Source organism: Anas platyrhynchos, chromosome 1 (genome assembly GCF_047663525.1).
Source record: "Anas platyrhynchos isolate ZD024472 breed Pekin duck chromosome 1, IASCAAS_PekinDuck_T2T, whole genome shotgun sequence".
Taxonomy (NCBI): Eukaryota; Metazoa; Chordata; class Aves; order Anseriformes; family Anatidae; genus Anas; species Anas platyrhynchos.
Window position 1 is genome coordinate 24,587,045 of NC_092587.1, and position 25,301 is coordinate 24,612,345.

Sequence of the window (25,301 nt, forward strand, 5' to 3'; positions counted from 1 at the left end):
TGTTATTATCTATGCCGTTTTACTTGAATCCTAAGACAAAAAGTGTCTATAGTTTATTTTCACCTTTTTTTTCAAAGATCTCAGTTTAAAACACTTATATATTTTCACTAACAGATCAAGTATTTGTTTAGATAGTTGCATATCTGAGTAACATAAATCAGACCCACAATATGGTCAAGTGAAAAAAAAAAAAAAGCAATCCTGAAAATACACAGAATTATTGGCACCATTGATCCTTTCAACTGTGAGTAAACTGATTGCTGTGCCAGAGCAAAGAACTCTTGTGAAGGCTCTGGAGGGTGACACCAGTCCAGCTTAAACATTATCAATTGTAGGTGTACTGTCACTGTTTTAAGAGGTGTCTGAATTATGTTTACAAGTAGCAATTATGTTAGGTAAAACTCGGGAGTGATACAAACTGTGAAGCCTAAATTTGTCCAGCTTCTGCCCATGTTATTATTCTAAAATATTGTATGCATTTGCTAATTGTTTCTCCTCATTTCTAAATTTTCTTTTTCAAATAGAGTACTTAGTCAAATTTCCTTTAACTTCTGCACATGCTTTTGACACCTGACATTCTGTTTAGGGTGGTCAAGAATTAAGTTCAAGCTAAAGAAGAGAAAAGCAAAACTTAACAAACAGCTGTAACAATTTTGATTCAATTTACATTGAAATGCTGACATCCAAAATGATATACTATGTCCAAATGAGAAACTCCTTTTGATCTCTGGATGATATATAAAGAATGTATTGTTGGTATGTGACAAGCATTTTTCAGTAGGTAGGAACTTGAAAAAATGTTTTATAGCTGTTCAACCAAGCTCATGCAGTGTAAAATGAGTATCAGATACATATCTTTTTGTCAGTGTGTGCTGAAAATTTGGGCTAGCCCTGTGCCCTCATTCCCACAAAGGATAACACAGTAATTTCATACCTTTTGGAATAACTCTAGATGATGCAAGTCATCTCTTTGAATGCAGCTAGTACCACCATTTTTTCTGGAAGGTAAGCAGATCAGAAGATCCCAAGGGCTTATGTCATCTATCAGGAATGAAAAGAAGTATACTGAGAAAGAAAATATCATGCAATTTGAACAAAAGATACTCTGAGCAGAATCCTGAGGAACAGCAAATTGTTGGAGTGCTGAGTACATGAACAGTTACAGGTGGCAGAGGGAAAAATGACATTTTCACTACCAGGCTTTGGATATATATTTAGGGATTTCACAGTTGGCACCTCCTGTTATATCTGAGACAATTACTGATGGCTACCAATGTCCAGTCCCCTGGTCTCTGATCTGAGATGATAGAAATCACCTGTTTAACTTCAGAAATTGAAAAGTTGAATAACATGTGCTTTAATCTTTTTTTTTTTTTTTTTTTTTTCTGAACTTCCCAGTACTGCAAATTCACTATTGGGAAGCAAATTTTACAGGAATTAATATTGGTCATACTATTGCAAACTGCTGGAATTCCTAGTCTGAATTCTGGTGTAAAAGCTTCCTAAATATTAGATAATAGATTACCAACATGTAGAACTGGTGCACATGGGGAAATCAAGTTGCACTGAGCACATAGTTAGATTCTGCGTCATTGATTCTTCTTTTTTTGCTATGAAGCTGACCTGTGAGACCACAGGGTTCTATTTTCAGGAAACAAGCAACACTGGAATCAGAGACAACTGCCTGAAGGAAAGGCAAAACTCATCAATTTTACCAACTGAAACACCGTTATAGGCTAGATACAAACAGGTCTTGGAGTCTGCCCATACTGCAGTGTGTGATGTGGTGTAGAAAAGCCAATGTAGCTTGAAACAAGCTTGGTCAGCTGAAGTGTTTTTGTTTGTTTGTTTGTTTGTTTTGTATATAGCCTTCATAATCCGAACTAGTTAGAGATGGTGGCATTTCTGAAAATATTAACAGAATCACCAAATCTCTTGAGGACACCAGAAATACATTAAGTAAATTGTAAACCACTTCAGTGACAGGATGACCAAAGCATCCTGTAAAGCGTCTGCGGCAGGGTACAACATTTGGTCAAAGATCTCTACAGGGCAGCTATTTCAGTAATTAGTAAATTGGTTCTTTTTCCTAAGGCTGGGAAGATTACATGCATTTTATTTAATTTCTAAGATATCCATCTGTGATACCTTCCTAATTGTATAAGATTACCTCTTAATTTGGTCTCACTAACAGCTCACAGATAAATTTATTTTGGCTGATTTCCCTCTCTAAAACGTATTTTTTTCCTATCCTAGTCACAGTGACAAGCACGAAACTGGATGAAGATCTTACTTATGGAGAGTTAACACTCAATTTGCATTAAGTACAGTAATGAACTGGTGGTGCAGAATGGGCCCAGGTTTATGGAATTAGCCATCACATTTTAATGTTTATAGGCCATGCTACAACACTGAAGAGATGAACTTTAGGTACATTGCATCCATTGCTGTAAAGAAATCTTCAATTTCACATTACAAGAACTAGTATTATGGTACAAAAATAATTAAGGTATGTGAAATTTACGCACGGCAGATTCACTACATAATCCTTTGTGAAAGAAACATTCAAAAAATTGCAGGTTGATAAAAACAGCATATATGGCAAATAAAGCATTGAAAAAACATACAAGCTAATACTTCATTCAGTGCAAAAGACTGACAATGCAAACAACCTACTCGATGGTCTTAACAAGGTATGTAATTACCAGATAAGCAAGACATTATGCCTTTGACTAGTAAACACCTTTGAATAAATCATTATAATTACATACAAAGCACAATGTCTAGCAGTGTGCAAATTGAAAGGGTGCTGGAGGGAACTCTATTTCTCAGAAATAGTTCACTTCCTTCCTGTGTTTATTGCTATGCATCCTGGCCAGGAATGAATTTGATCTCTGACTCCAAAGGATTCGCTGCACTGTGTATCATTTGCCCTTAGGACAGAGCAGAATGATCGATATGAATGCACCAAAGAAAACAAAAGGAAAAAGGGCCCTCTGACCTAGCTCATTTCTGAATCAGTGCCCGGGACATAGAGCAGATAGCTGCTAGGAAGAATTTTTCAGGATGGGTTGAATGCCTGCCACTATTTGTGTTTTCTATTTAAAGCAATTAGACATCTAGCCAGTTACTTCAGTACAGAACAATCAGAACTGAAACATTTCTATTTTTAGAAAGCAGGAGACTTCCTATTAGAAAAACAGTTTGCACCTAGTGCTGTCGCCCAGATTCAGGCTGACAGAATACTCAGACTTCTATTTAATTGTATCAATACATTCCTAATGAATTGCACCTTGGGAAAAGAAAAAAAAAAAAAAGGTTATTGGAAAACAAAAATAAAAAGCATGTGTTATAAGCCTCATTTAGTTCTAGAACTGACCCTTCCATGAAAGGAGCTCAGACTTTGCCTGTGTCATTCCTCACACAGCTTAACTTTTATTAGAAAATGAACACCTGTGATCAGGAGACAATGACCATCTTCCTTCTATAAATTTGACGGTTACAATCCTATATCTAAGCAAAAAATTGCTACCATTCTTAATATTTCAGTAACACCAAATGGGCCAGGCAAAGGATCCCAATATGTCATGTACTGTAGTTTATCACAGAAGATCCTTTTCATAGAAATTGCAACTAAAGGCAAGCAAGATACATTGTGTGAGCTAGAACAGCCTACAATAAAAGAGAAAGAAAGCACAGAAGTGACAGTAATACTGCAAGACATCTACATGGAAAACCTCGTGTTTCAATATGTTTTAGAGAAGAAGAAACATTAATTCATTTTAAATTATTCCATCTTCAATGTACACAGTGTTTTGATAATTTTCAACAGACTTCATATCACAAGTGGGCTTTGAAAGGACATTTGAAGTAGAGCATTAAAATGGCTGCTTCATTTCTGAACAGTTTAACTGCTAACAATTTGCATGAAGATTTTTCCACATAAGAGGTTTTGTCTACAGTTACTGAAATCTCTTTTGCCTTATTCAGTAAACCAGTGGAGCTCATCATGCAGTAGCAGTAGATCTGTTAAGGAATATGATGTCCCACCTCATGGTGATGATCTTTACTGCCTTGTATTACTTTGCATTTGCAGTGGACAAGCAGAAGGATGGTAACTTCTTAAGACAAGAAGTTAAAATAGTCTGTTCATCCTTTCTCTGAGCATCTTTTTGAACCAAAATTTTTGTGTTCAGCCTCTTAACAAAGGCCTTGCCTACAAAAGGAGTGTTCATTCACAGAATTACATCTTACTATAAAGGTAAAATGATCCTAATGTGGATTTGGCTTTTGCTGGCAGCATGATGCTTGGGCACCACAATACAAGCTTGGGCACCACAATATAAGAAGGACATAAAGCTATTAGAGATCATCCAAAGGAGGACTACAAAGATGATGAAGGGCCTAGAGGGGAAGACATATGAGGAGCGGCTGAGATCCCTTGGCTTGTTCAGCCCAGAGCAAAGCAGGCTGAGGGGAGGCCTCATGGCGGCCTGCAGCTCCCTCACAAGGGGAGCGGAGGGGCAGGTGCTGAGCTCTGCTCTCTGGGGACAGCGACAGGACCCAAGGGAACGGCATGGAGCTGCACCCAGAGGGTGGTTGGGCACTGGGACAGGCTCCCCAGGACAGTGGTCACAGCACCAGAGCTCAAGAATCACTTGGACAATGCTCTCAGACAGATGGTCTGATTTTTGGGTGTTCCTGTGTGGAGCCAGGAGTTGAACTCTGTGATCCTTGGCGATTCCTTCCAGCTCAGGATATTCTATGATTCTGTGATTCTATTCATCCATCTTTTTCCAGCTCTTTCCCCATCCTGTCCTCTAAATTACACAAATAAAATGATTAAATAAAATTCTCTAAAAAGAATTTAATTTTGCCAATATAACTCTCTAAATGAGAATCCTCTCCCAAGCAGGGTTAATATCACAAAGAAATCACATCCTCTGAGGAATTCAACTGACACACAAAAAGATCTGGCTCTCCTACAAAGCCAGATCTAAACACCTGCACAGAAATGATGTAAAAGCTGCAGCATTTGTTTACATATTTACATTTGTGTAACTTTAGGTGGAGGCTGTGCCTAGAAATTGTCCAACTAAACTCATCAACAAACCCAGCAAGACCATAACATCCTGAATTTTCAGTAGAAGTGACAGCACTCTTAGAGCAACTTACTGGTTACAATGGAAACTTAAAAGAATGAGTAGGCAAATGTAGCAGTCTTTGTAGCGCTGTCTTGCGGTTCCAGCTTAAAAAGTGTTTGTGTACCTGAGATGCACATCTCATGTATACCTGAGAACCATATACCTGAGTTGCTAATCCAAGAACAAGTAGTACAGCAGTCTGTAAGACACCAGTCCACTGTGACCACCTTTAGTTACTTACCCATCTTAATTAGACAAAGTACATGCTGTACAATTCAAAGAGCAGTAAGTTTGAATTGAAAATCAACACAATGTATAAATTAAATTTTTAATCAAGATACCGTTGTTTAAATTGGCTTTTACTCTGACATATTATTTGGAATAATTAAAATGGTTAATTCAGAAAAATAACTTAAAAGATAGCAATCTAAGGAGAAAAACAAACATGTTTTTTACCAGCAGTGGGAATGCAGAGACCAATAAAAACAGTTAGCTTTCCTAAAAAAAAAAAATATTCTGCAGAGGGTTTTTGTCTTCTGATGTCATAAATCACAGTGAACAGAAATAAAATGAGGATTTAGTGGGGTTTTAAACTTAAAGCATACACATTTTACAGATCAGCTTCAAGAATTTCTGGAGGTGAATGCAGATTTCTAAAATTAAGTAATCTTTTTCCTAACTTTGAAATTAAAACGTTATCCCCACAGGCTATGGCATTGGAATAATAATTTTGCAGAAAACCTGGCAAATGCATGCTTAAAATTCCACGGAGTTTTAATCTTCCGTGTGCATGCACAGAAAAATATTCTTTGATTTAATCAACTGAATAAGTTTCATCTCAATACCATAGATTGAAATTTCATTTTTTAGTGTTAAGGTCCCCATCCTGAATTTTGAAGTGAATGAACTTTGAAAATCAAATACATTTTTCATCACTTACGCTTGTCTTTCTGTACTTCATTTAAGCTGGGAAATGAAAAGGCCAGTCAGCTTTATTTTTATTTTAGTTTCTAGTCAATTTGCAATTTTGTACTCTCTTGCTACCATCACTATTAAAAATAACCAATTTATAAGCACTACAGGATAATAAGATAAAAAACAGCCAAGAAACATTAGTTCGCCAAGAACATATCACATAAAACCAGTTTAATTTCTTCTGATGGAGTAACTGATTTAGTGAATACAGAGGAAATAGTAGCAATGAAACAATTTGACTTCAGTAAGTCTTTTGACAACATTTCCACATAACATAAGGTGAGTGCATAGTTATTTGGAAAAGAAAGAAAGAAAAAAAAAAAAGAAAAAAAAAATCTACAGTGTCACAGTGGGTATTTTTGCAGCAGAACTTCAGAAGTCCCCCCCTGTACACTTAGATGTGTTCAAGTTTTTCATTAACAAATTGAATGATGGAATAGCAAGTGTATTTATAAATAGCAAGTGACACCAGGTTTAGAGGAAGAATAAGCACTTTGGAAGGCATGATCAGAATTCAAAATGATTTTGATAAATTAGCTGAATTCAACCTCAGAAAATTCAAAACAAGTTCAAACTGATGTAATTCAGATGGAGAAATCAGATGGACAGATACAAATGGCCAGAGAGCACTACTGCAGAAAAGGGCCAGATTCATAAACTGCATATGTATCAACAATATAATACCGTTGTAAAAATGACAAATAACCTTTGAGTTGTTGGTAAAGATTTATGGAGACTGAAAGAGCTGAACTTCCCCCCTAAGAATTGTACTTTGAATGTATTCCATGCCACGCAGAATTCTAAATAACAGAGACCTTTTCATTACAACCATAACCTTGCAGACATCACGAACTGCAACCAAACCTGGTTATGAATGCTACATACAAGAAACAGGAGGTGACAGGAAATGGGAGGTGACCATTCTGCTCCAGTCAGCATTGGTCACATCCCACCAGTAACACTGTTCCCCAGTTTTGGAAAGCATGGTTTTGGTGAAGGGTTACAAGAACTACATAGGTTTTGGAAAACCTTCTACTGGGTCTGGATGGGATGGAGTTTATCTTCCTAGCAGCCAATATGGTGCAGTGTTTTAGATTTGTGCCTTAAACACCATGAAAATATGCCAATGTTTTACCTGCTTCTGAGCAGAACTGGCATAATGCCAGCGCCCACTCTGTTTCTCACTTTGACCCCCAGTGAGTAGGCTGGGAGTGGGCAGGAGGCTTGGAGGGGACACAGCTGGGACAGCTGACCCCAGCTGACCAAAGGGATGCCCCATAGCACATAACCTCCAGTCTCTGAGAAATAGCTGGGCCTCGTTCTCCTAGTGGGAAGCGATGAGTGATTGCCTTTTGCATAACTTTTATTCCTTCCACACCAGCTTTTTCCCCCCTTCACTTACTAAACTGTCTTTATCTTGCTTTCGCTCTTCTGATTGACTCCCCCATTCTGCTGCAGTGGGAGGGAAGGAGTGGCTGTTGGGTGCTCAGTTGCTGTCTGGGGTCAATCCATCACACGCTTGAACCATGATGAAGATCAAAAGAATTTTGATATATTTTTTTAACGTTTTCTCTAAAACAAGGTGGAGATAGGAGATGCCTTTCCCATAGAATAAAGGTTTACTTACCTGAAATCAATTGTCCTCTCTAATTCACAGTAAAGATTATATAAAGAAAAGTTTCTAACTGCAAGAATGAAGTACTGGAATAAGTTACTTTATGTAGCTATAGAACTTCTGCCAAGGGAAATCCTGGGGTTTATACATGACATATTTTTAAAAGAACTTCCCTTCTGCTCTATTTGAAACATATTTTCAGGCAACTCTATACTGTATGGACATGAAGAGAAGTTTTTCAGAAAGAGGTATTCTTTCAGGTTATAAAATATTAAACAACTCAAATATATTTTTGGCATGTTGAAATCCTGATCTTTGAGAAAAAAATACAAGGAATGCAAGTTTTACTGTCAAGTATCATGGCTCTTCATAGTCTGTAAAGGGACAAAAAAAAAAAAAAAAAAAAAAAAAAACTCTGCTCCTGCACGGTCAGGGAGCACAGAGTGAACTGAGTTTGGTGAGGAAGCACTTACTTATGGAAGTAGCTGTTTGTGCACAAATCCAGATTTGCAATGATAGGTTGAAACATCTTACAAAGCAAGCTGCAGCCCTGCAATATAATCAGTTTATAGGGAGCCAACAGTTTGGTAGTCAAGAGTAGAGTAGAAGATCTACCAGATGTCTAAAAGACAAAATTAAAGCCTTGTTGTCTGGCTCTCTATACTAGGCTGGATTTTATGTCCCCCAGCATCTCACAGGGCAGTAGCATTAGGCAGGCTGTGTGATGGGTTTGGGGGATGTGGGAATTCCACACCTCTGAAGATCTAAGCTTAACTGAAAGCGTTCCAGGGGAAAATATCCTTTGAAGCCTATTTCTGGGTATGGCAGTTCGGCCATCTCACTTGTGTAGAGATCAGAATGCTGCTTGTTGGACTGTATGTTTTCTCTTTGTTAATAATCTGGGATTTAAAAAGATTTTAGTATCCCTGTTTTGTGTGTTGGGCTTTTCCTAAAGGAATGTCTCATCTCTAGGTTTGCAGGAATTAAAGAATGAGTTATCTGAGGTATTTAATTTTTTCTTTTAATGTGGCTCTTGATAGTCATGAGCTATCACCAGTTTGAACTCACAACCACCACAATGAAGAAATGATCATTCTGGTAAGTGAAGATAGCATAGGAAAAGATGGTCATGTTTCTGGTATTTTCTGAACTGGTTTGCAAGGCAACTGTCCATCTTTCCATGTGTAAAGCTCTCACTGTTTCACACAGCATGTTCCGTGCTACTTGTTGAAACTGACTGTACTCTTCCATAATGCACAGACCAGCCCAGTAACCACCTGTTCAACTAGTCAAATTAGGCTGAAATCTTTTTATGTATTAATTACAGTGAAATATTAGAAGTGTAAAAAAATAAACAAACAACAACAACAAAACACACTCTATGCATGAGGCTGAGATTGTTGGACACATGCCCCATGCTCAAGCATTAATACCAAGTCACAACTGAGTTCAGGGTTTGGGGTATTAAATAGCCATTTGAAGTCCTAACAAAGGGCCTCATCCATAAAGACATGGTGATACTTGACTATTCTGTATCTCTTTTGCAATTATTGAAGACAGATGTTAGAACTAATTCAAATGGGGAGGCATTTGAATTGCCTCCCACCTAAAAATAAATAAATAAATAATAAAAAGTAAAAAGTAAAAAGTAAAAAGTAAAAAGTAAGTCCTTTCCTTTCCTTTCCCTTTCCTTTCCTTTCCTTTCCTTTCCTTTCCTTTCCTTTCCTTTCCTTTCCTTTCCTTTCCTTTCCTTTCCTTTCCTTTCCTTTCCTTTCCTTTCCTTTCCTTTCCTTTCCTTTCCTTTCCTTTCCTTTCCTTTCCTTTCCTTTCCTTTCCTTTCCTTTCCTTTCCTTTCCTTTCCTTTCCTTTCCTTTCCTTTCCTTTCCTTTCCTTTCCTTTCCTTTCTCTTCCCTTCCCTTCCCTTCCCTTCCCTTCCCTTCCCTTCCCTTCCCTTCCCTTCCCTTCCCTTCCCTTCCCTTCCCTTCCCTTCCCTTCCCTTCCCTTCCCTTCCCTTCCCTTCCCTTCCCTTCCCTTCCCTTCCCTTCCCTTCCCTTCCCTTCCCTTCCCTTCCCTTCCCTTTTTCTTCCTCTATATATCAGTAAAGGTCCAAGCAGAAGATCTGCTCTTCTTGTCAATTCAAAGCAGAAATTTTAGAAGTACAAAAATAAATGAGCGTAACAATCCAAGAGTTACCAGTTTCTTCCAGAAGAACTCTTCTCAGATTTGGCGAAGACATTTTCTTTTTTTTCTGTCTAGTATGAGACACTAAAACTGGCTTGCAGCTACCCACAAAGTCAACCAGTTATCATCTGGAGTTAGGAGGTAACCAGTGACCTCACTGGAGGAAGTGTTAGTACAAGGCAGATGATTCTAAAAGAAGCAAAAGAAATCTATCGCAGGCATAAGAACAAGAATGAACTAGACACAAGACAATCTTTTCTCCATTTATATCACCTTCCTTCATGTAATACATTTACAATCCTTTCTTCAATCAACAATTTAACCCTACTATAAGTGATGACCATGAAGGCATATGCAGACTTGCAGTAAAATGATTTGAAGTAGTGTTTTTCAATTTTCAGGTAAGTTCTCATTTGTAGGACATCAGAATCACAGAATCACAGAATCACAGAATCTCTAGGTTGGAAGAGACCTCAAGATCATCGAGTCCAACCTCTGACCTAACACTAACAGTCCCCACTAAACCATATCCCTAAGTTCTACATCTAAACGTCTTTTGAAGACTTCCAGGGATGGTGACTCAACCACCTCCCTGGGCAGCCTGTTCCAATGTCTAACAACCCTTTCGGTAAAGAAATTCTTCCTAACATCTAACCTAAAACTCCCCTGGCGCAACTTTAGCCCATTCCCCCTCGTCCTGTCACCAGGCACATGGGAGAACAGGCCAACCCCCATCTCGCTAGAGCCTCCTTTAATATACTTATACAGAGTGATAAGGTCACCCCTGAGCCTCCTTTTCTCTAGGCTGAACAAGCCCAGCTCCTTCAGCCGCTCCTCATAGGACTTGCTCTCCAGGCCCCTCACCAGCTTCGTCGCCCTTCTCTGGACCCGCTCAAGCACCTCGATGTCCTTCTTGTAGCGAGGGGCCCAGAACTGAACACAGTACTCGAGGTGCGGCCTCACCAGAGCCGAGTACAGGGGGACGATCACCTCCCTAGCCCTGCTGGTCACAGTGTTTCTGATACAAGCCAGGATGCCGTTGGCCTTCTTGGCCACCTGAGCACACTGCTGGCTCATATTCAGCCGACTGTCCACCATCACTCCCAGGTCCTTCTCTGCCTGGCAGCTCTCCAGCCATTCCTCTCCCAGCCTGTAGCTCTTCTTCGGGTTATTGCGCCCCAGGTGCAGGACCCGGCACTTGGCCTTGTTAAACTTCATACAGTTGACCTCAGCCCATCGGTGCAGCCTATCCAGATCCTCCTGCAGAGCCTTCCTACCCTCAAGCAGATCGACACACGCACCTAGCTTGGTGTCATCTGCAAACTTACTGAGGGTGCACTCAATGCCCTCATCCAGATCATTGATGAAGATGTTAAAGAGGACCGGCCCCAGCACCGAGCCCTGGGGGACGCCACTAGTGACTGGCCTCCAACTGGACTTGGCTCCATTTACCACAACTCTCTGGGCCCGGCTATCCAGCCAGTTTCTAACCCAACGAAGCGTGCGCCAGTCCAAGCCAAGAGCAGCCAGTTTCTTGAGGAGAATGCTGTGGGAAACGGTGTCAAAAGCCTTGCTGAAGTCAAGGTAGACCACATCCACAGCCTTTCCCTCGTCCACCCAGCGCGTCACTTTGTCGTAGAAGGAGATCAGGTTCGTCAAGCAGGACCTGCCTTCCATAAACCCATGCTTCAGAAGGCAGTGCACAAAAAAAATAAAAATAAAAATAAAAATTATTAAACTATATCCTTTTCTTTTTTTTCTTTTTTTTTTTTTTTTTTTCCCTGTGTAACCAAAGAGTGAACAGATTACTGGAAATAAAAGTAAGTAATGTACATTCAATAGTTAATTTAGTCAGTTTTGGGGTAAGGAGTATTACACTATGTAAAATAGGTCCATTAGAAGTTTCATTGTTTGTCAGGAAGAGTGGTATCAGGCTAAGAATAATTCTCTGCTGAGTTTTATTTCAGATTGTAACTCTTACAACCTGTATTTTTTATCATGGAATAATCTGTGGACTCAAGCTATGAAAATATGCTATGAGAATTCTTTGTGAGCTACAGTAGAGTTCAATAGCAAACAGAAGGAAAATATGTAGTCCTGACCTAATGGCAAACACATCAGGGCATTTCAAACACTCAAGCCTGTTATTCCACTTCTGTGCTTACACACAGTGCTTTGGATGAATATTCAGAGGACTCTGGAATGGTCTCCACATATGGGTACTTTCTGCACAGCAAGCCTCGGTGAAACCAAAAGCATCTAGTTATCCAGTACAATATGCTCTATTTGTATGCAGGCTATAAAGGTTTACATCCCTAGCTGTCTCCAAATGCTGCAATTCTTACTCTGTACTTGTATTTTACACATCAGGTGTGTCACCACAGCCAAAGCTGCTAGAGATGTTTCTCACTCAGACAAGAAAGCACAGTGGGACTGAGACCTAACCTTCTCTGGGTCAGAAGTGCTCTGTATGTAGCTAAAGCACGTAGCTGTGACAGATCTGCCACAGCTCAGCTAATCCACCCATGTAGGTGCTTCCTTACCTGCTGTGAAAATGTAGAAGGAAACTCTCTGACAGGAAGGCCAGATGGATATTAACCAGTCCACTGAAGATGGACTGGGATGAAGAGCCAGGAAAAAACTGGAAGGAGAGGATGTGATGTGGGGAGAGTGGAGGTCATACAGTTGAGATATGCAGGGATTGGATTGGGATGAAGAAACTCATGGGGAGGGCAGCTCTGTAGTTAGGCAGTCATTGTCCATATGCTGCATCTGTTACAGGCAATAGCAAAGTTGCCATGATGTCCCTGTTCTGGTAGCAGGGCTTGGGGATGAGCACAAGAGGTGGCAGTGGGACACACTCTACCCAAAGACAAGAAATCAAAGCATCACCAGATTTTCACATCAAGGACGTGAAAGAAAGAGTCTGTGCATCCCACCTATGGGATAACCCACATCTCTTTTAAAGTGCAATTCTTTGAAAATAAGCATGCAGATAACTTGTATCCTTGAATAAATGGCATGAGAGGAGTGCTGCTCTTCTCTGTGCTGGTGGGGAAGAGGGAGGACCCATCCCACACTGGGAGGAAGGCCTCGGCCCCATGCTGCATGGAGGTACAAAGAAAAGGTTCTGCACCCAGAAGTGGTTGGGCACAGGGACAGGCTCCCCAGGGCAGTGGTCACAGCACTGAGCTGCTGGAGTTCAAGAAGCAAACACTCTCAGCAACAGCATTCTAGAAGCAACACTTTTAGATACATGATTTGATATATTATTATTATTATTATTATTATTATTATTATTATTATTATTATTTAGGCAGTCCTTTGGGGTCCAACTTGGATATTCTATGATTCTAACGGAGAAGGAAGAGATTCGGTCCTTGAGGAAGAGAGGAACTCTGCCCTGTGCAGGGAAGGGCAGAGAACCACACAGCTCCATGCAGTGAGGATGTGGACACTCTGCTCTCCAAGCCTCAAAGGAGAAGAAGGAAGAGCTACATTCTGATCTGTGCCAGAGAAAAATCCTCTGCCTGACACAATTCCCTTTGGATAACCCTCACTGCTGCTTGATCCAAGTTACTCTGACAAATAATTCTTGGGACTGAGTCCAGGAAAGAATTTAGTATCACTGTTCTGCACACCCTAAGGCAAAGTCATGTGAAAAAGCAGCATACAGTCATCAAGTGGAAGGATGCATCATGAGCAAGTGAGTCAAATGAAAGCTGAAAAGAGTGCTTGTCACGGCTTTTGAGTACCTATCAACAGCCTGCTCTGTCTTCTCAGAAAACTGCATTTCCACCTCTTCCTGGCTGCGGGGATCTGGTGTGCAAGTGTGTGCCTGGGGCTCTGGGTGCTGCAGCTGGAAGGGACCAGGGCTCAGAACCCCGTGTGTCCAGGGTGGCAGCAGCTGAGTGAGAGTGGGTGGGAAGTGAGCACTAGTGGGTAGGTGAGGCTGCAGGCACTGCTTGTGTCTGCATGAGAGCTGAGCATGTCCCCGTGCGCTGCTGTCTTCAGCCAGCCACATGTGTGCATGGCTAGGGTGTGTAGGTGTGTCCGTGTGCATGTGCCGCATGGGAACGTGCGTGCAGCACCACTGCTGGATGGAGCTGGGGTATGGAGCAGTAGCAGCCTCACCTCTGCTGGTTGTCAGACTTGGGAATCTCTAATTCGGATGAGCGTGTGAGTAGGAGCTACAACAAAACTGACAGGCATTGAGGTATCTTCGACACCAGAATATGACCAAAGCTGCTGATTCTGCTACTCAAGAAAGAGTCTGGGTGTGTAGAGAGGTGCAGGCAACAAATGGAAAGAGCCAGCAGTGGGAAAAAAAATGATTCAGTGGGCAAGTTGTGCCTGGGGTGAAGGAGTTCTGCCCACAGAAAGAAAACTGCCAGTCTGAGTATACCTTCCATCTATCCCTTCACTTTCACTTTTCTACCAATCTTTGCCACAGGACTGAATACCTGAGGAACCTGAACTGAGTAGTTCTCTGAATGATCACAGTAATGAGAATTCGTCGTTGACTTTAATGGGAAAAAAAAGCACTAGAGCTGAAAAAATTGCCTCTTCCCTTCCATGGACATAGAGGTGCCTCAGGGCAAGCAGCTAAGGAGTAGATGGGTTTGTTTGTTTTAATGCCCTATCTTGTTCTAATTAAAACAAGTTAAGATTACAATTGCAATGTTAAAAGGGTGGTGTTTGATCACCTCTGCAAGAAACCAAGACACACTTTAAAGTTTGAGTGTCTGCCCTTGATCACTGCATTTACATCATTTGGGCATCCTACAACAGACAATACTCATTAATGTGTCGGATTCCTTAATACCCAAGAGGCAGGAAACAACCAAAATATTGCAAAAGAGGAACTAGGGAGCAGAGAATGGCTAAAGTAAGCAGTGAGAGGACACAGGCTCAACTACTGGCCTGCAGTCATCTGCGGTGTCTGTTTTCCTCTCCCTGGGTGGCCGTGCAATGCCCCAGGCATAGTTTAGGAGAAAAGCTCAAGCCTGTGACAGTTCCTGAAACCCAGCAGAGAGCAGGCCACCCTCAGTCAGAGAAAAAAGAGTTTAGATACATGGATGTGAGCCACATGGCATCACTTGTCCTCAGGACTAGGGGTTTGACTCATTTTATATATGAGATAGCCAAAGCCAGAGAAGACACAGCGATGCGATAATTAAGTTACAGCTAATGTGAGGGCACTTTCCAACATTGATACTGATTTCTCTACAGCACCCTGTGCTGCCTGTCAGCTCTACTCACCTGGCATGCCATGTGGTAGTGAAAGTAGGTGATATGCACATCATCATGTCTACCTTGCAGAGCATCCATGGAACGTGAACTCTAACAAGGGAGTTAAAATTTTCTTTCCAACATTTTAAAGAAATGTAGGGTCAGACCTCTTACTTCTGAAGGTCATCAGGAAATGCCACAGTGTTAGATGAGCAGAAATCATGTACTATAACATATAGCATGTAAGTCAGACGTGCCATGGAGCTGGGTAGAGAAGCGAAAAATCTGCTTTCTCCTACCTCACACCTCATCCTGTCACAAACTGGGCAACCTAACTGGTCTACAATTACATTCTATACCAGTACTTTCTTCTTTCTATTCCTAGAACTTTCTCCAAAGATCTTTTTTTTTTTTTTTTCTAAAGCCATAACACTTAATTCCAAGAGCAAATGGGCTTAACATGTGCCAGACTCTGTATTTAAAGTCCTTGTCTTCAGCCCACTCTTTAAAGAAAATTACCTCAATTATTTTTTGTTGAAGACCGACTTCTAGAAAGCTCCCAGTGATAATTAGTGTTACCGACACTGTAAAATCCGGAGTTTTCTTTTTATAAGAGAAGCCAGATGGAAAATATATATATATATTTAAATGCTAAAGTCCCGTTTAGGCAGATAATTACTTCTTGATCTAGTCTAAAATAGCTGGGTCTTGCTCTTATTTTGTTTATCTACCTGTTTAACAAAATACTTAGATATGCTGATAGATTTTCTAATTTCTCTTGTTACCAAAAAAAAAATAAAAATAAAAAAGTAGAAACAGTGGTTTTCTTCAAAATAAAGAAAAAAGTCTCTTTGCCTTCTTTTACCATTTTCCTCTAAGATTTCTTTGTTCCAAAACCTGATCAATAGAGCTGTAGTCCTATTGTCAGATGTAAAATAACTGTGGTTATGCCAGATTTATCTTGTTTTACACAATGTAGAATAAAGCCTGGTACATTCTATGTACATACACATTTTTAGTAGTCATTACAAATTAAAAATGAAACTCCTCTTTGTAGCTAAATATTTATTTTGGACAGCATTACTGCAAATGTCAGAAATAAAGTCATTACAACAATGAGCTTGTTATAGAAACACTTTATGCCTTGAATCATTTGTTTAAAGCTTTCCAAAATGCATACCATTCAGCACTGAGCATGTTCTTCCCTCTGTCATAATCTGAATAAATTTTACTTAGTAAGGCACCACTGAGAAAACGCCTATTTTTTAATCTTGCTGCCAGTTAAGGTTGCTCATCTTCATTTCAAATCCTATTCCTTTGCTACTTTTTAATCACAGTCCTTTCCATATTTTGTCCCTTTAATGTCAAAAATGGACATTGTTTTCTAAGGCAATGAGCCTGCCAAAAATGCTAGAAATTAATAACAATATATTTTTTTTCTTCCTAATCAATTAGGTGTCAGTTTTCTGTATGAGGTGTTTTTTATTCTTTTTTTTTCCTTTTTTTTTTTTTTCCAGAAATACGAAAGCTCTTATGACCAACTGCAAACTGTTGGTAGTTAATTCTGGTTTCTGAGTAGGTCAGAAAAGCTTCCTTTCACTTCACCATCTGTGCATACTAGGACTACATCCAAATGGACAACCTCAGGGGCTGAGTAAAAGAATATTCAATATTCTATTGAAAAGCAACTTTGAGGGAGTATAATGACCATCAAAATGGTAGAATTATCATTCCTCTCATGAAGGAAAGGTTCCCATTTTATGAAAAATAAGCCACTGTAGCAATATTATGGTGCATGAAATGTTCAGAAACATGTTTTAACCTGTGGGTGGCTACTGCACTTCTGATGTCTGGAACATTTTGGGGATGCAGCATTCAAAAGAACTGTCAGCTGAAAGTGGATGCAGCTGGAGAAAGTTGGAATCTGAACCTAGGAATGGAGTGGGCTGGTTGCAAATTACAGTGAAGGCACACACAGCATATAAGCTTTTTGCTTATATTTTTTGTTGACCCAACAAAAGCCATGGCAGCTACAGCAAAAAACAAACAAGCAAACAAACACAAAACACGTTGGTTTGGTTTCAGAGGTATATGAATGCCTCTACCTAAAATGGGAGCACAATAATAAAAGGCACCGCATTTCTCACAGCTGACCCAGGCTCAGAGCCAGGGAGTGCCTCAAAAAGGGTGTACAGCTTGCAGCAGCCCAAACACTGGGCAGCACTAACGCAACAGTGCCTTGGAGAGACTGCTCTGACGGGCCTGCTGCAGGCTTCTGGCAAGGCTTCTCCCAGCAGTTATATTAGGAGACCATCACATGACATTTGAGAATAGACACGTTCATTTAAAAGCTTGTATACCTAACTCTTAATCTCACATGTCTTTATTTTCAGTGGACTTGCACATCGTTGCTTTCCTTTGGCCATGCTAATCTGCCTGGACACTGGTGTTTTTCAGATTCTATTAACATGACATAATTTATTCCAGCAAAGTTTTAATTTTAGCTCACTGTGTAATTGGTGTGTAGTATTTTAATTATTGTAAATTCTATGTCAGCTCAATAGATGCCACTCTCCGTTGGACTGTATGTTCTGTTTACATGGATAAAAAGAACATTCAGAGAAAGATATGTTCAGTAACTTTATGACTAAATGCTATCTTTTGTTTCTAACTTTAGAAAGTTCGATGTCCATGTATTATTATTTTTTTTTTTTTTATGAACAAATAAAGAATTCCTTCCTCAAGGAAAAGAGTGCTTTTGAAACAGGGTTTTTAGTACAATTCTACAGAGGGTTTATTTTAATGATACAAAGAAACAGCTTGTATGCTTTTCTGCTAGAAAACATGAGTACGTTCTGCTAATAATTAGGAAGGAGAATACATATTGTTCTGAAAAATATACAGTGCCTTTACATTGTCTAACAAGAAACCACAGCATCACGCTAGAGAACAGCATTTATCTGGGTATGCCAGACACTAATCTGTCTTGTGTTGCAACCAATGATGCCTGTGGCATGAGATTAGGCAGCCACTTTCAACTGCGTAGCAAATAGCCAGGCTTAATTTCAAAAAGCAAAATTAAAAAGTGATCAAGACAGTGCATGTTTCTGGTATACATTTTTTTTTCCCTAAAACTATATGAAGTATCATTTTAAGGAAGCAGAACAAATTTAACAAACGTTAAGTATGCTAGTAATTCAGTATGCTCTGAGGATCACCACATTTCTAAGTATTTTGCTTGTTTAAGGAATTCCTTGCCTAACAACATACAGAAAGAATGCCTCTGAAATGTATGTTTTACTTGTCAAAACCTTGTGCAGGACTCACATGACATATATTTTGCATTAAGAACCCAACTGATTTGTATACTGTATACTTGTACCGAGAGTTAACCAAAATGATTTTTGGAAAAGCAATTATATCTGCTAGATATGCATATGTATATATGCATGTATTTGTATTTTAACTCACAACATACTTCTGTGGCTAGCCTCACCATTATTATTTTGCACAATATTTTAAATGGCCTATTTATGATGGAATGATCTTGTGCTTTTGCTGGCATGCTAGGATCTCGAGTCCTGCTTATTTAACCTTACCTCCACAGGATTGTTTACACTTTCAGAACCTGATTTCAATTTACTTTAATTTTCTCAGAGACTTTTGTATTTATAAAGCTGAGCATCTAGTGACCTCTCTATTCCTGACATTTCCTTTACTCTCCACTATGAAAAAGAACAAAAACCCCAGTGTCTCATTTCTGTTCCAAAAAAACTAAACTGCTTCCTTCAGTGGGTTGGTCCTTGTAATTGAAAATGGCAACCAGATGTTTACAGAATACACCAGCAATTTTCCTTGAGGCCTTTACTCTTTATAATTGTTTGCTAAAGTTAGTTGGATTTCATGGAAACTTGTCTGAGGCTGTAGAAAACAGCAAATCTTATTTGTTACTAACTCTGAACAATTAAAAGTAAAAAATGAAATCGAAGTTAGAACTAATGCTAGCTATTCCTGTTAATATATTTCAAACTCCACAGATAACCACTCGCTTGAGGAAATTTGGTTCTCTTAGGACTGTCTTTTACGTACCAACCCATGAAAATTATTTCTATTTCAGAATATGTCATTTGCTTTCTACGTTCTCCAACTTTAGCTGGCCTAACTACATGCACCACTAATTTTGGTCCCTTCCCTTTTCTCCACTCCTTTCAGGAATGTTTTCTCATAGACTTCCCTTTCTTCCTTTCTTTCATTTTTTCTTCCCTCTTTCCTTCCTTCCTTTCTTCCTTCCTTTCTCTTTTCCTCCCTCCCTCCCTCCCTCCCTTCCCTTCCTCCCTCCCTCCCTTCCTTCCTTCCTTCCTTCCTTCCTTCCTTCCTTCCTTCCTTCCTTCCTTCCTTCCTTCCTTCCTCCCTTCCTCCCTTCCTCCCTTCCTCCCTTCCTCCCTTCCTCCCTTCCTCCCTTCCTTTTCTTCTTTCTTTCTTTCTTTCAAGAAATTTTGCATTTTAAGAAGATGCAGAAGAAAATGCTGCAAATTGCATGTTTCTTGTTCCTCAGTTAAAGCCCTGAGTCACAGGTGATTTGTACTTGGAATCTCTCCACCTGGTTTACCATTTTATTATGGCTAGTCAATAAGCTTCAAGAGGTCTATGAGTCCATCTTGTTACCCCACAAGGGAACACACTTGACCCAATAAAATCTCCTTAGTTATTTTTTAAACCTTTAAGAATTGATGCTCCACAGCTCCACGGAATGCACGTGATTACTTCACTAGCTTTACCCTCCCCCTCCCCCCCCCCAAAAAAAAGCCTTCCTAGTATCTAAACTATTTTCAGTTGTTTTATTACTTTATGACCTATTTACTATGGACACAAAGTACAGATTCTTTTTTTTTTTTTTTTTTCCTTAGAAGCAGCCTTTTTAACTTTTTTGTTAACAAATATGTTCCGCCAGTTGTCTCAGTCTTCATACTCACTTAAAGAACATTTCTGTGTCCTCCTGTCTCTAACCCCTCCTCTAATTCTCACTACATTTGCTAATATAGTAAGTCCTGGAAAATGAAAAGTGAATGTCTGACAGTCACCAGACATGGTCGTAAGGGCCTCTGAAGCCCATGGCTGTAGTTTATTCTCTAGACTAATTAGCAGCCCTGAGGAAAGTATTGCTGGGTGCACTTATGAAGTAGCACTTCTACAGGTTCCTACCTTGCTGCTGGCCAGATGTCAACAATTCAGCTGTTTCTTCTGATGATTTGGCCTCCGGTCAAATGTATGAGCAGTGAGGAGTACTAGAGGTGATACAATACATGTATGCTAAAGCAAAAACATAAAAATATACATCAAGAAGCATGTATTTTCTTCCTAGTTCTGACAGTGACTTATATGGCTTTTAACCTTGTTTCTGCTTCTCTAATGCTGGTGTGGTAATGCTTCTCTGTCTCTTAGGCCTAGTGTGAATAGAAGTGGACAAACACATTTTCTTCCTGTGGAAAATGCAGATTTTCTTTAAAGAGCAAATTTTCCAAAGGGCACTCAACAAAACAAAATGAAAAAAAAAAAAAGATGACAGATTTGGAAAAACGCTTTTTCATAGAATCAAGGCAGAATTTTCTTTCATCTGTCCCCAACTGCTTCTCCAGCCATGCACCATCCAGAGAGAGTCAGAAACCCACAGCTAGCAGCACTCCACATCTCCTGCACATCTGTGCCTGCTCCTGCTGGCTCATGCTTCCTGATGCTTTTCCACAGCAGCTTTTACAAGGAGCAAGCAGTGGGTGCAAGGAAGCACGAGAGTGCTTTGCAGAGGGCCAAGGATGGAGGCAGCAGAAACCATACCCGCTGGAACAATTCATCAATCCTCAAATCAGCATTTTATAGCAGAACGAGTTATGTCTGAACATATTGGGGCTGTTTTAGCAATGATGCTTTATGCTCTACTTGCTGTAATATCTAAGTAATGCTAAGGGATGCCACCTTAAATGCCAGACAGATCTCTTGACCCTAGCACATAAAGGGAAGGGCCAAGATTCACTTGCATTGGCACACACTGGTCTGTTGCCTCACTCGTCCCTTCCTGAGCGGCTCCACCCAAGCACTGCTCCCACAACATCTGCAAAAAGACAGATCATCCTCATAGTCAGTGGCTGGAAGCATGGCTTAATTTACACAGCCAAGTAAACACAGCATGCTCTTAAAATGGCAAAAAAAACAGAACAGAGTTCAATGCAATCATACTGATAGAGTCAGGAAAGAGGAAATAACCTCAGATCCAATACACTTTGCAATATATGTAAGTTTTGGGATATGGATAGTATATGATCTACACCAAACAATCTCGTATGAATGAATGTGACATGAAGTTGGTATTGATTTCAGCTGAAATAAATATCAAGAATTATTGACCCAGGAGGCAAATATTGACCAAAGCTAAGATGGGTTACCTTACGGAACAATAAATCAGAAAACAAAAACAAATCAATATGTGTACTATAACAATCTTCGTAACAGTTTGGCTAAAATTTCATCTTTGCTGGATGTCACTCAACTTGCAAATAGAAGCCTTAGTAAAGCTCAAAGAGTTCGCTGTAGTATTCTAAAAATAGGAAATAACGTAAAATCAATACTATGGAAATGGTTTATGATATTTTGTTTTATCTTTTTTTTTTTAAGTTATCCACTGCAATTGCACAAACTTTCACCAAATTATTAAAATTAAAACTCTACTGTAGCAGGGAGTAGATAGTGTTACACTGCACTCAGTTTTCCAGCAGCCTGAATAGGTGTGTTTTTTCCCATGGCCAGCTATCATCAAGGCTGTGCAGGATCTTTTCAGTTCCAAAGGCTCGCTGTAACAACAGAATATTGTATGTTATTGCCGAATGAATTTAAAACTGGCTGGACATCTTTGCAGCATACAGCTGCACATGTTTTTTCAGAGCCTGAAGTTTTCTGAGCTTTGCATAACTATTAGTAAAGGTGAAGAATTGAGAAATGAAGTAGATGCCTATAAGGGAGGGTCACCACTGATGAAAAAGTCAGGCATATGGAGCAGAGGACAGAAATTCTGACAGCTCCAGAAAGAAAAATATAAGTAGTTCATTTCTTTCTTTCTTTTATTTCTTAGATGTCACGTGAGGAAAGTATGGCGCTCAGGAAAGATTCAGACAGCAGTCAGCAATTATGGAACATTATTTTTGGAAGGCAGAAAGGCATTTCGGTACCACAAATTTCTGAAATAAAATTTTCCTTGGGAAAAACACTGTGAAAATGTTGGCAGAGCATCACAGAGCCAGAGGGACCCACAGACCCTTTTTTTTTTCTTTTTTTCTGTGGCCTCAGAGATGAGACCTTCTTAGGATGGGAGGACAGAAAAGAAGACTCCGGAAAATATTTGGAAGGTTCTTTTCTAGCATTAACTACTCTGGGAGAACCCAAGTGTGCTCTGAACCCAGGTGGCCCATCCCGCTCACCTCTAATAGAACAAAACCACTCTGTTCTGGGCTGAGGGAAGGCAGGCCAACCTCCTAAGGAGAAAGCCCAGAGGTGTGGGGATTTCTCACTCTTTCTTCTGATTCTCAACTATCCTTTTCTGTGAGGCTGCATGACACCAGTTTCAACCCCCCTCCGAGGCTGTGGAAAAAGCAGAACCTGTTCCAGAGGCTTTGCCTGTATGAGCAGATTCTCGTATTTTAGGAAAGGAAGAGGAAGGAAGAAGCACAACATGAAACACACCTGCCTATACAACCTGGTATCTTTATAATCAACTATTATCCAACAGCATTTGAACTGCCTGCTCTGCTATGAAGTTATTGCAGATACTGGGGATACTCACCATGCCTAAACAGATCTACCACAGCAGCAGTTGCATGCCCAAGGTACCAGTCCCTGCTTCCTCCAAAATTTGACTGTCCCATCATCTGCTACCAAAACAGTAGCATCTTCCTATCTCCATCCCAGCAGCAGACTGAGATGTGTTAAACCTTACAGCAAAACCAGCTCATTTATGGTTGCCACAAAAGGAAGACTGAAAGAAGCTCAGAGCAGGCACAGATATCATCAGTCCATGGGCTTTTCCGTCCGTGTGGGTTTAACTGGAAAGGAACAGGGAAAGCACAGCTACTTTTTACTCATGCAAAGCTGCTTAAGAATTTACTGACAAAAGTATTTTTCAGTGAAAATGAGGGGTCTGAGTAAGTTGTACTTGACTGCAGAAAATGTCTATACAGATTTTTCATAGGAAACCCATAAACCACAGTCTCTTTGCCTGGAAAAAAAAAAAAAAAAAAAAAAAAAAGGTATGCTTTTCCTTTTTAGCCAACAACCCGCCAGTTACCAAATCTCAAATCTCAAAATGTTTTGGTTGGTCTGAAACAAACAAACAAACAAACAAAAATCCACTGAAGAAAACTATTCCCCTGATGTTTCCATCCAGCAGTATTAAACTCAAAACAGTGTGGAGGTTCTCTCTGGAAGATCAGTGTGCAGAGCTGTCACACTTTGGTTTCAAACAGGAGCAGAACTGGTCCCAGAATGAACAGTAGGCCAGCACAAAAAAGTTAGGAATGTTTTGCAGGGAATTTTTTTTCCATATATGACTTCAGCTAGACTCTTGGCTCACAGCCATTCTAAACAAGAAAACCCTTTCAAAATCAGACTGAACTTTCAAAATACGTGAGTAAGATGGACTGCACTGAAACTGCACAGAAATAAAAGCACCAGGTAGAGCTGCAAAATAATACCAAGTAAGAAGGAATGAGCTTTTATAGATTTTTTATAATGCTCATGATCTGTGTTTCTCAGTCCATTATCTGTATCTTTTTAAGAGAGGTTCCAAGGAGCACGTTTTAAATAAATTATAGCACTCCTATTAGGAAAATGTTATGATAAAGCATAGCTCAAAATACCCTTCTCCAAAACATGGTTTACCAAGTACTATCCCATCCAGAACAGTAAAACCCTTCATTTACTGGCAAAAAAAAAATAACTCAAGCATAACTTGTTCAATTCTGAGAAAAGATCATCGGTTCAGTATGTAGTCATGTTCTTTTACTTACTTGTGTTTTTCAAACATAACTTTAAAGCAAGGCACTTACATAACAGGGAAAAATTAAAAGCAGACCTATGTTGCCATGAAATGGAATTAGTAAATTCCATTACTCTTTGTCTTAAGCTGGAAAGCATCTGACTTTTTTCCAATACATCTGACTTCTGCTGAAAGCTGTAGGAAGTTCTGGAAAATACCTAAAATCTTTTTTTTTTTTTTTTTTTTTTGTAATTACTGGAAAAATACTACAGGAAGTACTGACACTAGGTAGACTATAAAATATAAATACCCACAACTAAGTTCAATTCTGCAGAGGCACTGTTTGCAGGGTAAAAAACTGTGTTGCAGAACCTGAACCTGAGTTGATCACTGTAGCAAAATTTAGTACAGTGATTTTTTTCCGAGGCCCAGATGAGCCTGGCATACCCACTTCCTTGGCCATTTGAAACAGAAGTATTTCACACAGATGGTGAAATACACATTGTCCCCAGAGATGCTGCCTAGTCTCTGTGGCCCATTTGACATTAGCAAAGCCTGCAGACCTGCTGTGTCCTGTCACTCTGAGATGGAAAGTACACAAGGCATGGAGTAACTAAAAGGTGCCTTTGAAAAGAGATTAAAATAGAAGACAGCAAGGTGCAGAAAATTTATTAGTACTTGGTACAGCCTGCCAAGAAAACTGCATGTATCTCATTTTCAAGAAAGTTTCTTGAAGACAGTTGAAATTTGTGGTGGAATTTTGAGTAGCCTAAAACATGCTGAATAAGTACTTTTTTCATCTATTAAACTATTTGGACTGGTTAAAGCACAAAGCAAAACTGATCTCTCTGGTAGTCCCAGGAAGTTATTGCAAGTCTGAATGATACAAACGACACTCCTTGTAGCATGAGAAATAACCAAACGCACTCTTCTGCTGATGGACTGGTGACCAGCATACATTTTTCAAAGCCTCCCAGTTCCAAGATTGACTTCCAACATAATATTAAAGTGAGATCACAGTTTCAGTTCACACCTCTAAGGTGTCCAAGACCACTTTAACATGGTCAACAAATATAACTGGTGCCCAAAGCTCCTCTGTTAGGCACTCTACAGGTCTACACCACAAAGCTACAGT

General features: G+C 39.7%; 1 protein-coding gene across 3 annotated transcripts in view; it reads right to left on the minus strand.

Moving 5' to 3' along the window:
• Positions 1-25,301, minus strand: part of CPED1 (cadherin like and PC-esterase domain containing 1) — a 148,416-nt gene that overhangs the window by 110,986 nt on the left and 12,129 nt on the right. For all 3 annotated transcript variants that reach the window (XM_005013138.6, XM_013093574.5, XM_005013137.6), the window contains exon 4: positions 935-1,041. In XM_005013138.6, the coding sequence (XP_005013195.4) occupies positions 935-1,041 (107 nt within the window). The remainder of the gene's footprint in view (positions 1-934; positions 1,042-25,301) is intronic.